The 15,172-nt window shown below is 39.2% G+C and overlaps 1 protein-coding gene across 1 annotated transcript in view; it reads left to right on the forward strand.

Moving 5' to 3' along the window:
• LOC136874758 (alkaline phosphatase) overlaps nucleotides 1-13,562 on the forward strand; it is a 220,959-nt gene extending 207,397 nt beyond the window's left edge. Inside the window, exons 7-8 of the mRNA XM_067148428.2 lie at nucleotides 8,376-8,570; nucleotides 12,790-13,562. Coding sequence (XP_067004529.1) covers nucleotides 8,376-8,570; nucleotides 12,790-13,325 — 731 coding nt within the window. The 3' untranslated portion in view covers nucleotides 13,326-13,562. The remainder of the gene's footprint in view (nucleotides 1-8,375; nucleotides 8,571-12,789) is intronic.
• The last annotated feature ends 1,610 nt before the right edge of the window (nucleotides 13,563-15,172 follow it).

Genomic DNA, 15,172 nt, shown 5'->3' on the forward strand with positions numbered 1-15,172 from the left:
TTGAATTTACTTGTAATTGTTGGACGTTAAAAATGCATTTTTTGATTCATAATCCTGATATTTAAGTGTCCTTGAGCAGAAAGTATTTTTGGTCGAGTGATATTTCAGAAAGAAGAATAAACCAGTTAGAAAAATTCCTTCGCAGCTTTCATCGTCATTTATCTGGTTCGTCTGTATCATCGAAACGTCTCGCGAATCAACTTATTCACAAGTACTGTAGTACTAGTTCCGTGCTTAATAAGAAAAGACAGTGAAGGAGGACGATTCTTATACAATGGAAAGGGCAGACGATGTGGAGGCAAGAGAGCAACTCAGCCCTCTCAAATTGCTTCGGAGATTAGGCAAAGATCACTTTCGTCAGATGGCAGTGCCACGCAAATGTTACATTGTCGATCTTATTGGTCTAATTCGGTGTATAACATACAATCTGCATATTTTAATCCAAGAATAAAATTTTGCAGTTGGCTGATGAATAGTGTTCACAACGGTATCGTGGAGCCGAATTTTCCTTTTGTGAGCGATGAATTATGGTTCTATTTGAGAGTACATAATTCACAAACCACAGGATGTGGGATAAAGAGAGTTTGTAGAATCTATACACAAAATTCATACATGAGATGGGTAAATAATGAGCCACTATTATTTTGCCAATTATTTGCTAAGTGGTAATTAGTACCTGCTGCTTAGCATCGTGCTGGGGACTGCTCACTCTCTGTCCATTTAAATGCTCCTGCCATCCACCGTAGCCCGGGGAAAATAAAACAAACATTCTGCAGAATAAGGTGAAAGCGGAGATAGGAGAAAGTACTGCACTACAGATAAACCTTGAAATAAGAACGAGACACTACTATAGGCTTGCTGTGGATTCCACCATTCACTTTCTGTGAATATTTTACGACGGATAAAATGTTCTTAAGGTGACTAACTATAGTAAATGGCATCCCGATATTTTGCAATGAAGCTGCTTCCTTGGATTTTGAAAACCGTATTTACGAACGTGCGCTGAGAATGTCATGAGCAAGCTTTGGCTTCATGCAGAACGGCACAACCCCACTTTCAATTTGTGCACTCCATTGTGCAATATGACTAATCATTAAGAAGCATAATCAGTTTTAAGTGCCCCAAGCGTGCGTTTTCCTTTGACTTACTTCACCTTGTATTTCGCTGCATATCCCGGTTAAAAGATATCGCGATAGTAAGTAGCCTGTGTGTTAACCAAATGTGTCAGATTAAAGGGTGCGAAATTTGAACTCCATCAGGCAAGTTCTTTTTCCGTGAAAAAACACATACCGGTAAACATACAAACTTTGAGACTTATTATTTCTGCCATTTATTCCATAAATCATCGTTCTCGGAGGAACCCTTTTATGTTACGGGATGATATATCGTCGCTTTTCGGGCAAAAGGTCATATCTCTCAATGCTCTTTCTATCCATTACTTTCCTCAAGACTGGTCACACCTCCCAAACACATATGGGTATGCAGTCCATCTGAATAATTTTCGTTGCGTTCATTTTCGTACGCTAGCGTATAAAGGAAAATGAACCTCAAGTACATTATACTGTAGGAGTGCATTAAATAAGTCATGCAAACATATATTCCTAGAGTGCGGTACGGTATGTTCATTTTCCTTTAAACGTAAGCATAGAAAAATGAACACAACGAATATTTTTCTGATGGACTAAATATCCGTATGTGGCTGGGAGGCGTGACTAGTCTTAAGAAGAATAATGGATAGGAAGAGCATTGGGAGATACGATCTTTTGCCGGAACAGCGACAATATAGCCTGTTACCCGGAATGATACGAGGGCCGAGTCATAAGTCATGGCAACTATTTTTTTCTCGCGAACAGTAGACAACACGGAAAATCTAAGATATGCATTTTAAAATATAGGGCACGTACTTATGAATAGTGCCTGAAGACAAATTCTGACTTCAGGAGATTCTTGTAGGAAAGTGACAGAACACAGGCCATCGGTAAACATTATTTTATTATGGTATAGACAGCAATTACACAAGACTACGTACAAAGGACAGATCTCCACTGGTTAGAGACCTTCGAAATAACACTGATCGATCACCATTATCTGTACATCTTTGTCCATGGACACTGGACGGACTGGGCGAGGCAAATCGGTAGTTGATACTCTAGCCCGTTTAAACGTCTCCACCCACCTCGCTACTGTTCTATAGGGCATGGCATGCACATCTAATGATTCCCGCATCTCTCCATGGCATTGGCGTGCATTTCTGCCGCGAATAACTGCTATTTTAATATACGATCGTTGGTCCTGCTTGTTGACTTCCATTTTGTGACGCTCTCACTCACACTGAACTTGGGGGGCATTCCTAGACCCACACTATTGTTTACATACACTCTCTAGTGGCATGATACGCAAGTGCATACCGTACGTTTCCAAATGTATACCTTAGATTTTCCGTGTTGTCTCGTGTTCATGACGAAAAATTGTTGCCATGACTTATTACTCAACCTACGTATTATATTTCAAATTGTGAAAGAAATATCAAAATCGGACCAGTAGTTTCTGAGATTAACTCACTGTTTCTTTTCATATATTAGTAAAGATTGAAGTGTTTTGAAAACCTGTGTTTACCACTAATTTCAAGCAGATTGATAAATAAAGGAGGAATGTGAGTATATACTAGATACTAATTGAATGTAACTTCTGATGTACCGGTATTCATAGCGAACAGAGCTCAGTCAAAGTACAGTCGTCACTCAACACAGAAAACTTTCAGATAACACCTTTGACCAGGTTAATGATCGAGGTTTTATTACTCTCATCGTAGCACTTTACACCTGGCAGCTTCCGGGCTCCCATAATAATAGCCTCCGTTCTGCATTGCTAATGGCCATCAAACCGCTATCTGCGACATGCAAGAGTAGTTAGAGGCGTTAATAATATCCTCTTCGTGTAGCTTTAAATATGAGCCGATACAGTCTCTGTACAAGTTAGTGGAGGAAAGAGAACAACTTACGGACTCATTTCAGGACATGTGTATAATCCTCCGAAATTTTATGATTATAGTTACTAAATATAAACATGCTAGCAATTGTTATAATACTCGCTTCTAATTCTGAGGTATGTACACTCGTGTAAAAATACAATCGGTTGAAATATCACTGTGAGAATAGGTCAAATAACATCGACACAGATAGGTTTTATGGCGACGAAGGACAAGAAAGAACTAATAGGAAGGAAGCGGCCCTGGCCTTAATTAAGGTACATCCCCAGCGTTTGCTTGGTGTGAAAGTGGGAAAAGACGGAAAACCATATTCAAGGCTGCCGACAGTGGGATTCGAACCCACTATCTTCCCAATGCGAGCTCACAGCTGCGCGCCCCTAAGCGCACGGCCAACTTGCCCGGTAGTACATATCCTCGCACGATAAGAACTTCCGCTTTAGTCCCTTGTGACTCAAGTGAATAATGACAATGCCCTGTTAAATGAGTATCAAATTAAAGGATACCTGCAGTCTCATAACAGTTGGCCTGAAAATATTTACTGCCTCCCGGCATCCGTCGAGAGGTTAAAGCCAGCCATGAGGGATCAAAAGCCGAAATTCGGGTTTAGATCCTGAAAATATGGGTCGAATTATCTTGCAGGGTAGATGACACCATCACAAATAACTCAACGAGTTCGCTCCGGAGTTAGTTGGTCAAGGAAAAACTTGGAAGGAGTGGGAATTTACCTGTGACTACACGTTTTTATTTATTAATCTGCTTGGAATTACTGGTAAACACAGGTTTTAAAACACTTTAATCAATACTAATATATAAAGAGAATCTGTTAATTAATCTCAAAAACTACCCATCCGATTTTGACATTTCTTTCACCATTTGAGATGTAATACCATTCCGTGTAACGTAGGCGGCGAAGAACCAACCGTGTTTGCAGCGTGTGTCCGACTAGATGCTCCTCAGGGGGAATTGATGCGTGCAACAACTTAAACCTGTGCTCCGGCGAAGCACTACTAATAGAAACACAGATATTTCCTTTGTTTGTATATGCTATTGAAAATTGATGGTGTGTGTTCAAATACACTAAAGCAATCTATGTAAATAGGGTTACTCACAGTTGAGTTACATTATTCCGACCATTGTCTAATATTTGGAGTAACCACCGTTTGCAGCACGAACAACAGCTAGACGGGCAGGGGTGACAGCGAAAGGGACTGAAAGGTTATCGCATGGTTTCATGTTCCTGCACTGCTTTCCACACATGCGGAAGGGTGCATGACAGAGGACCCTACGAACTAACACGATGAACAAAACTGCCTTCGTACGCTCAATGGGGTTCAAGTCCAAAGAATCAGGCACTAAAGAAGTATTTGGAATCCTCTGCCACACTGTTACACTTTTGGATATACCGAGCGATTTATCCGTGCAGTTAGGGTAGCGTAGATGTCAGCTTGCATTTAGGAGATGGTGGGTATGAATCCCACCGCCGGCAGCCCTGAAAATGGTTTTCCATCGTTTCTCATTTTCACACCAGGCAAATCCTGGGGCTCTACCTTAATTAAGGCCACGTTATTCTCTGCTGCTCCTCGCCTGACTTAATGAAGTAGAAACAGGAGTCATCGAAGAAGGTGACCTTACGTCTGGGATGGGATGGGAGATTTATTAACGAAATAAATCGTCCGTCCTCCATTGAGGGTTACCATTCAGATTAAGAATACAGGCAAGGTAACAATTTCAATGGAGTTTAAAAACATAAAAGGTTGAAATTTAATTGTTAATTTTATTATTATTCTCTTTTGATCAGGGATTGTGTATGTTTGTACTGATAATGTATAGTAATACTGTATGTTAAATTTATCCACTGGAGGACTGCGTCTGTATACCGGAAGAAGGTGACATATGCCCAAGAAGTATGGAAGTGATAATGTACTGTTTAAGACGTTAGAATGATGGGAGTAGCTGTCGATCAACGTCAGACGCATTCGTTATTGCAACTAATAAATGAAACGGGAGAACAGACTTCTAACGCCGAATCCTTTAGGTTCTTAGCGAACAGGACACTGCTTTAAATCATCATGGAGAGGAGAGATTTTATGCTATGATTAATGCTCGAATAATTTTGGTGATTATGTAAGAAAGCACAGGAATAATGCCGAAATAAAACAATGCCCTTTATCTTGACGTATATTTACCAGTTCTCTATAAAAACATTAGAGAACCTTAGTTATGAACTTGCCATCATGTATATACCAGGTGGCCCACCTGCGCCGTACGTCCTACTTGTAAGTGTTCCTTACTCACTAATGTTCGATGGGATGCCTAATAACTGATTGTACAGGAGTACTGCTGTCTGTAGGTAGGTTACGTCAGAATACGATGAGATAGCACCAGATGGCTGCTCGCTGCATCTTCCTCAGCGCTTCCCGTTCAACGCGCTTCCTTGCATTAGTAATCATCGTTTTCGAACGCATAGTAGTAAGCTGGTATTTGGTAGAGTAGCACAAAATTTGCTGTCGACATATCGACAATGGCGGAAGTGTTCAGCAATGATGAATACACAGGCACAATTTTAATCTATGAAGAATCTGGTCGGAATGCAGTCGAACCTCGCAGCTGGTATACACAAGAGTTTTAAAATAGCCGCCTGCTTGCTATACACATAATCGCCGAACTGAGTTCTAATGAAGAGCTAATGGATCGCTAAAGACACATAAAAGAAAATTTTTATAGAGATGTCCGTGCGTATACAAATGAATCAGGTATTTTATATTTTCTGCATCTTTACAGTATTTAAAAAACACCCTGTTACAGAACCTGCGTATTAAAATATTGTTGTTTTTTCACATCCCAGAATAATATAGCACGTTGTAGCGCTCCTTTGTAAATCAGCGGTTAGGCATTCCATTCATCACTAGTGCAAGTGGGACACTCACAATAGAAAGTACGGGACTAGAGTGCCGTTTCTTGATGAACGCAGTGAATGCAGTTACTTTTCACCCGTCTCTTGGTAGACGCCAGAAAAAAAATGTAGTTTTCACCAAAGTCCCAGTCTCATTTATGGCTTTGAAACTATGGAAGCTGCCGAGATATGGGCGGTACTGAGTAATAACAATCTAAAAATGACTTCCTTCTTTTTATACTCTACCTGGAGGTACACATCAACGCCACGCATTCAAAATAAGCGCCTTAATGAACTCCTCTATCGAACAAAAGTGGAAACTACTACATCAGGAACTTAGAACATTAATCAGAAGATGTCACCACTGAAACATTAAGTACTTGTTTTGTTGTGAATTTTCCTAAACTGACGGAATTTCTCCTTATTTTGTTCTTCCATTCATTAAGAAGTCTGGACATTCTTCCACAGATGACACTAACAAAAAACTATGATCATGCACCCTGGTGCAAGGTGTAAGAAATTATAATTTAAAGAAGTTTTGTATTCCTAGGTTTTCCATAACTGATCTATGTTCATTTATTTTTGGGTTAGCAATACTTCCTTCTTTTCCGCCAGTTTTGAATCTAGCCGATCAGGAATTTTTGTGATTAATTTTCAACCAATCCCGCATTTCTTGTTCACTTTGTGTTAGCCAACAAAAATTAAGTGGGTGTGTCCTGATCAGTCTTGAATGATCTCGAACCTTCCCTCAGGGTTTATAAACTGCGGCTTTTCATGTTTCCTTACCAATCAATCGTCGTATTACTGAATGTGTATATTTAATCAGGAGGTGGGCGGCCTCTTTGCTCGGCAGCTAGAACATCTACAAGGTAATGGCCACATAATTCCATCTTTCTTGCTGTATCCGCAAGTTATTCTGAGGGGAAGGTCCGAATCTTTATCTATGTAACCTACTTTTCTAAAATGTAACTTTTCTCTTCCGGCTAGTGTAAACACTTCATAAAATCTTTATTGTAAAGTGGGGATAGAGAGTGAGTTACCCTCTCGAGCTCCCCTTCACCTTGGTTTGAGGTGTCTTTGATTCTGAAACCATTTTATAATGGATTACAGTAATTTCTATGCGAGCCATCTCAGTAGTTTGGAAACAGCCCCTGTTTCATCGGCCTAGAGCCCTGTAGGTTTTTAAGTTTTCATTATTTTGGAGCGCAGTGTGCGCCTTCATTCATTTTGTGTTTGGGCCAGTTATCTAAACTATTCTTTTCCATGAAGGCCCAGTAGGTTGGGTATTAAATACCCCTGTAACAGCAAGTTCAATTTGTAAATGGTGGCTTAAGAAGGCAGAGATTGTAAATTTCGAGGTAATGTTTCCTTGAGTGGGCAGTAAGGTACTGAGAGCCGGTTTTGCTCTCTTTCAAAGTTTTGTAAGATTAACGAGTGCCCCTGGAAGGCTATATATTTTGATTTTGGGAGCAAGTGCTCTTGAATTAGGGGATTTCGCCTTAAATAAATAATACCACTTCCATTTGTAACATTGTAAACGAGGGTATTGAAGCCAAAACTTGTTAAAGTTCAGAATTTTGGATTTTCGTAGTTTTGTTTCAAGATTGCTTTTGTATCTGATATGTTGTTATGTTCACTATATAAAAATTGTTAAGTTGTTGTTTTCTAAAAAAATCTCCAGTTCAAGTTTTAAATTAATTTTTATTATTGTAGATAGACCCATTCACCCCAGCACCTTCTTTATCCTCTTTCTGCTCCACGGGTAACCCCGTAACAATACTATGAATGTTTTTCACCTCATTTTGGCGCCAACATAGGTTTTTATGGATTTCTGTAACCACATAACCTCTGGTCGGGCCATTTGAGGATACAAATAGCCTGTAGACTAATGACCTAAAAGGCATACATTATATGAACAGTTATGAACCCCATGGTTGTCCCGTACTGAGTAACAAATACTTGTAAATGGTTTAGTTTTTAGAAAATATAGAGACTTTTACAGCTTTAGTACTGTTAATTTTCAATTTATACCTTAAATATTGAAGATACCTGTCATTGTTAGTATTAGAAACCTGTGAATCCTTCGAATCTTATTAAGCCTTCTTCAGCTGCAAAAATTTTAAAATTATTTTTCGTTTAAAACGTAATAACACATCACATTTCGCCGCAGATGTGTTCTCATAAACAATTCTTAACTACTTTAAAAGGCTAACAATAACGAGAATTCTCGTCGTTAAGAGTATATCATTTTTATAGTGAGCTAAAAGATGCTGTAGAATAGACTAGATTGTCTTAGACGGAGAATGGATTTTTAAATCGAGCAAAGCCGTGGAGAATCAAAAAATAATCATGACAATAATCTTCAATTTTTAGAGTATAAATTTAAATGAAAGAGTACTGAAAGGTGGAAATGTATATTTAATTCTACAAAAAAATCTGTTCATATATGAATAGTGTTGTAATGTTAGCTTTATAAAATGTTGCACATTGCAGGTGGCCGTATCGATCACGCCCATCACTATAACAATGCCTATCGCGCTCTAGACGAGACGTTGTCATTAGAGGCTGCTCTGTTGGCAGCAATGCAGATGGTGGACTTGTCAGAGACGCTCTTAGTGTTGACCGCAGATCATTCACACGTGCTGACGATGGGCGGACTTGCCACCACAAGAGGAAATCCAATACTTGGTAAGTGTTTACTTGTGGGGTTATCAGAAAACACTACACACAATGTTGTGTCTTCAGTACTGATAGTTACTGATGATTATTTTCTTCCACAATTATTTTTTTAGGTCCTCATTATTAGTAGATTTAGTTAATGCCGTTCTAGACTACGGTTCATTTGGCTGGTTTACTTTTCTTAACTCACCCTTCGTAACGCTGGTTGCTATGTACAGTATTTTCGGGAATCCAAGGTTAAGGCAGTAACACTCTCCTTCAAAATTAATTTTCCCTTCGTGTTTTTTCTGCGGTAATGTTTATAGGAAGTAGACAAATTAAGGATTGTAGTAATTTAGAAACGGAGATAGCCCGCCTGATGGCCATGGCCATGGTCATTAACCGTTAGAGCGTCAAGTCTACATGGTCTGATACCGTGGTTAATCGGTAAGAGTCCCGCCGGTGAAAACATTCACCATCAGAATATTGGCCGGCAGAGTAGTAGAGGTGGTGATATAGGCTACAGTGTATAATAACTGGATTGCTTGCCAAATGTCTGGATTTTATTCCAAACATCTCTACGGTGTTCATGTAGAGTAAGGGCTTATGACGCTGTTGATGGTGATTCGTTGGTCCGATGGACACGATAAGCCTTGTACAGACACCTTGTAGTTATCTGACAGGAGTAAGCTGTGTGCCATCACCGGGTACCACCTTCTCCCTGCTTCATTGCTGCCATCATCCCACATGCAGGCTTGCAGGTGGTCCGAGGGCCCCAAGTAGGAATACCTGCACCAGTAAAGTCGAACAAGTCGTCGGACAATCCCGGTACTAAAATCCACACGATAAATAAATAAATAAACCAAGTGAGATATTCTATAAATTTTGAAAATTCTGTGAAATAAATAATTTAAGAAGAAACTAGGTAAACAATATTTTACTACTTGTTTACGTCGCACAAACATAGGCAAAGTTTTGGGTGGCGGAAGGACGGGAAAGGTCTAAGATTGGGAAGGTAGCGTCCGTGGCTTTAATTAAGGTACAACCGCAGAACTTCCTGGTGTGAAAATGGGAAACCACGGAAAGCCATCTTCAGGGCTGCTGACTGTGGGATTCGAACCAACTATTTTCCGAATACAAGCTGATGGCTACGTGATCCTGACCACATTGTCAACGCACTCCGTAATTAAGAAATTGTTAGAGAGTGGCATACATACTTTGCTATTTTTGGAGTTATTATTATTAATAATCATAATAATAGTAATAATAATAATAACCGTGTGCAGACATTTCAATTTGACGCCATCTGGCTGTCTGCTCGTCAATTTCGACGTTCCGTTTTACTCTAAGCCCTCCAGATGGCAGACCGAGTAAACCGAAACTCTCTTGGGCGTCTATGGCTGAGATTTAATTTATTTTGTAGGGTAAACACCAAATGTGTCACCAGAGATCTTTTACATGCCGACATCGTACGACATGGAGTGTCGAATGGACTTTCTTCCGCCCTTCAAAAATCCTACCGCCTCCGCCGGGTTTGAACCCGCTATCTTGGGATCCGGAGGCCGACACACTACCACTGATCCACAGAGGCAGCTATCGGAGTTATTGATATAGTGATAATGCATCTGTACTTCTATGAGATTACAGCATACACCTTCAAAACTATTGTCAGAGTATTAAATAACACTTCAGATAGTACATAGTGCGGAAAGGATACACCAGGTTTCGTTGCTTTTCTGGTGTAGACAACAGTGATTTTGAGTGATGTTCTTACAGATGCAAATAGAATAATACAACCTGAAAATAATAATATTGTTGGGTTAAAAATTGACTAACTATTTACGTGGTTTTCGTAAATGTCATGAGCCGGAATTTTGTCATGGAAGAGTCATTTATGTACTGACACGGCACTGGATTATTTTAACACTTCCAAATTCCACCGGACTGGGCTGGGGTCGAAACCGCCATCTAGGGTTCAAAAGGCAAACGCTGTGCCTTCTGGGAGACTCAGCCGTACAACTGGAAGTGTTGTAAGAAGCATGACTTCCGTTATGTAAATATATAACAGAGCAGACCGGAGAGTAAGGAACGATCCTCTCGAAGTGGTCAATATTTTAAATTTCTAGGCAGCATATTGTCTAAAGATAGAGGTTTGCTAGAGAGACTGATTTAAAAACAGAAGGTTTCTACCATTGCATTAGGAGCACTGTAGTGAACAATTTACAAATAAAATACAAGGAAACTTTACTCGTCTTCTTACTTTGTAAGCATATTAGCGTACTGTATGCTGTAGCAGGCTGTACATACTTTATTAAGCGAATCGAGTCTTAGATCCGAGTAATTAAATGAGATTTCAGAGGAACAAAGAAGGAAATACGATACAGAATAAATTGTTTAAGGAGTAGATGTGGAAAGTAGTGTAAGAAAATAAACTGGGGGGATAGATTTGCACTTTTACATCATCAGAATATCAATGGAGAGGAATTGAGCGAAGGCTGTCATGAAAAAAATGGCAGAATAACATAGTTACGCAAATGTAATATTACTGTAAATACAACAGAATCATCATATTTTAGCAAAGAAGTTGTATATTTATATAAAGATTTTTGAGTGCACTATTCTGATGATCCTTTATAAAATCAAGTGCACATAAGTGCGATAATTCAAAATAAATAATTCTGTAGCGGTATACAGCAGCTGTTGATTGGTTGAATTTCCTGACGTGCCGAATTCGTCACTGGAGGCAGGAGCTAAATAGTCGTGGTGATTTAGCTTTTGGGTTTAGAAGATAGTTGTGAACATCGGAGTAGTTCAAAAGTGATCAATATAAACATTAATTACATTCACGTTTTAAATGAATATATATTAGAAGTTCATATTGGGTATCGTCGTTGCGCCTGCGAAAATCGCTATGTGGTAATATTGTGGAGAAATACCGACCCGCAGCACATACATCTGAAGAGCGAGGTTTGTTTGAATATACTCGCAAACTATTGAATCTTACCTGGCAAAGTTCTAAGCCGAAATATTCACATAGCGGTATCTGAAGGCGCTATTACGATATGATACATTGATTTAAATTGCATTTACCTTCACTTCAAGTTTTGTCAAAATAGAAAAGAAAACTTATGCATAAATGTAATCATCTTTATGTTCCGTTTCCAATTAAGTGTAGGAATTATTTCACGGCACTGCTAGGAAATATCAAAAGACATTTTTCAGTTCCTTGATGTTAATTATTATTAACATTATTTTACAACTTGCTTTATAGTACGTCGCACCGATACAGATAGGTCTTATGGCGACGCGGGATAGGAAATGCCTGGGAGTGGGAAGAAACCAGCCGTGGCCGTAATTAAGGTACAGACCCAGAATTTGCATGTTGAGAAAATGGGAAACCACAGAAAACCATCTTCAGGGCTGCCGACAGTGGGTCTCGAACCTACTATATTCCGAGTGCAAGCTCAAAGCTGCGTGACCCTAAACGCACAACCAACTCGCCCGTTTCTTATTTATTTAGACTATTCGACCTCATGTTTACGTAACGTATATTCCATTAAAATCCCAGGAATTTATCTTAACTCACATGTGTTGGATAAACAAGAATGCCTCTTACCCCTAACACATTTCAATTATTATTTAGTATAATATTCCTGTTTCACAGAATTGAATTACTTGCAGAAAAGTTTAAGCTCAACGTACAGTCGCTCAAAAGAAAAAGAAGGAAAAGAATGAGTGCATGACATTTTGTAATTTCCATGCAGGTACAACTTCTTCAGAAACAATTGAACCTATAGTTGTAAAGTTCGTTGGGGTTGTGCACGGGGTTGTATCTATATGGAACATGAATTTTATTTTGATAGTTATTGAAACTATATGACAGATGCGAGGAACATACAATAATTTGCTCTCATTCATGTTTGAGCCAATACACATAACTTATGATTTCATATAGTGTACTATTATTTACTCGTAATGAAGTGGGAAAGTATGAAATATTTGTAGCATGAAGTTCAAAATGAAAACTCCAATATTTGTTCATGAAAAAAATACCTTTATTATCATTCAAAATACATTGCACTGAGAAAGGGTAACATAAAACTCTTTACAATATTTATTGGTGCAAACTGTAAACAACCTCTTACAATGAATATATTATTGTGTACGGTTTTGGGGAGTAAGTCATCCCGCGTATACGATCTGTTTTTACAAATGGAAGGGCCTAATGTTATTGGTTTCTTATTTTCAGGTGTTGACAGTAAGGTATCTGATGTGGACGGCTTTCCCTATAACACGCTGCTCTACGGCAATGGTCCAGGACACGCACAACCACGTCCGATCCCCAGCAACCTGAGCACCACGGAGCAGAGGAATACAGTCCACGCTTCCGCTGTACCACGGCAGTGGGCTACTCATGGTGGAGAGGACGTTCCTATCTTCGCGCAAGGTCCCCTGGCAACCAAATTGTTCTCAGGCTCTGTGGATCAGAGCTACATCCCTCACGCCATCGCATACATCGCCTGTCTAGGAGAGTACACTTCAAGGTGTGAAAACAGGACCATGATGGTTGGAGGTGTGGTGGACACACACCAAGAATGTAGCAGTGGAGCGTCCGCTAGTGATGGTATAGTGGTGCCGGTGGTGAGTAGTGTCATGGCGGATGACAGTGCTAACAACAGGATGAAAAGTGCATCGTCATCAATGTCACAAGCTTCGTCCAAGCGTTTCCGAATACTCATTCTCTTCCCATTCGTTGTGATTTACCGTGCTCTGACGTGGAGATAAACATAAGTGAAACTTCAAATTTAATCATTGCGAGTGGTTTTAGTGAGTGTCAGATGGACAAGATGTATCAAAAGTGTTGTGTACATTATGAAGGTTAAGTGCATGTATTAATATCCGAACACCGTTCAAGCAGTCTGTACACTAAAATACCAGAGATTGATTTTAATGGTGATTTGTAACGTCGTGTTATTAACATGTACTTGTTATGAGTTCAAGTGTTACCTTGTATTCATCAAATAAAAGTTAATTTCTGTATAACGAATGAGTATTTTCATGTGATATACAGGCAGATGCAGTGGATTACGTAACTCAGCTAACTAGCTACTTGAATTTGTGGGGTACATGATTAGCTGAACGAAATAAACATAATTATAAAGGAAGTATCAGTAGACCAAGTTCAAGAAGAAGAACTTAAACAGGGAGAATGTAACGTTATATTCACGAGAATCCTACCAACAATGCAGTGAGGTTCAACACCCCCCGCCCCTCCTCAAAGGTTCTCCTTCCATTTAACTTCTTACAGTTAATGTCACTGGATTTCCCCTTTTGTAAACATGGTTAGAACTACGATTGATTAATTTCAGAGTTTCGAAATGTTATGCAATAATCATTTTAATTTTAAATGTGAATGGATTCATAGACCATTTCTCTGATGAATCCAAAGATTCACGTGCTTAAAATTATTGTTTTCGTCATTTAATTAGCATTGATGTCCATTGCCTTTCAAACCACAATGCTCATAATTGATATCGCATTTACAATGTCTGTACATCGAAATTCAATTGCTGAAGATGAAAGTTTTCCCGGTAGAAAGTGATCGAACATGAATATTTTGTTTTATTTTTGAACTTAAGTAATAATTATTTTTCATAGTGGAAACCGTAATAACTGTGAAATCACCAGAGATTTTTAGTTTCTATTTACAGTCCTTATTCAGCATCAACTATGGAAGTTATCACAAACAATCTTACAATAATCGCAGCCTGCACTTCATAGCTCTGTTACCATAATCTAATTCTATGTTATATGGTGTCGGAGTTAGGAAACTCATATCGTATTGCGCAAAAGACGAGAAACGTCTGAGATATGTGTTCAAAATCCTATCGGTAGGTACTGCATTGAAACATACATTCTAAGGATATCTAATCTAATACAGTATATAAAAAGAGACTGTGAGTTTGAGGCTATGTAACGGGTAATCTCAGAAACTGCTGGACCGATTTTGATATTTCCTTTCATCGTTTGCAAGAAAATGCTATTCCAAGTAACATACAGTAGGCTATTTATCCTCCAGGAATATCAACGAGCTCCCGCGAGAACCGCGTTTTAAGGAAATAATGGCAGCAATAAGTTCGTGTGTTTGCCTGTCCGTGCTTTTTTTGTTTTTTGTTTTTACGTAAAATGTACTTGACTGATGGAACTTGGGGAGCTTATAACTGATACATTTGGTTAACACACAGGCTACGTACTACCACGATATCTTTTAAGAGAAAATTTATAGAAATTTTCTTCGTATCTGTAATAATAATAATGGCGTATGGCCTCCGGAGAGGCCTGGTGGGGGACTTTTTCTCCTAGACGGTCTATTAGGCGACCTGCATGTCTGTGAAGATGAAGGCCCTACCAAGGATGATTTTAATGCTGAATACGCCACACACACACACACACCCAGCTCCCGAGCCATTGGAATTAGCTAATTAAGGTTAAAATTACAGACCCGGCCGAGAATCGAACCCGGGACCTCTGGATTAAAGGCCAGCACGCTAACCATTTAGCCATGGAGCCGGACATCGTATCTGTAATAGATTTGGAGAAAGAATGGTTTGTTGTGTTTTGGCGCATGCTTT

Source organism: Anabrus simplex, chromosome 5 (assembly GCF_040414725.1).
Source record: "Anabrus simplex isolate iqAnaSimp1 chromosome 5, ASM4041472v1, whole genome shotgun sequence".
NCBI lineage: Eukaryota > Metazoa > Arthropoda > Insecta > Orthoptera > Tettigoniidae > Anabrus > Anabrus simplex.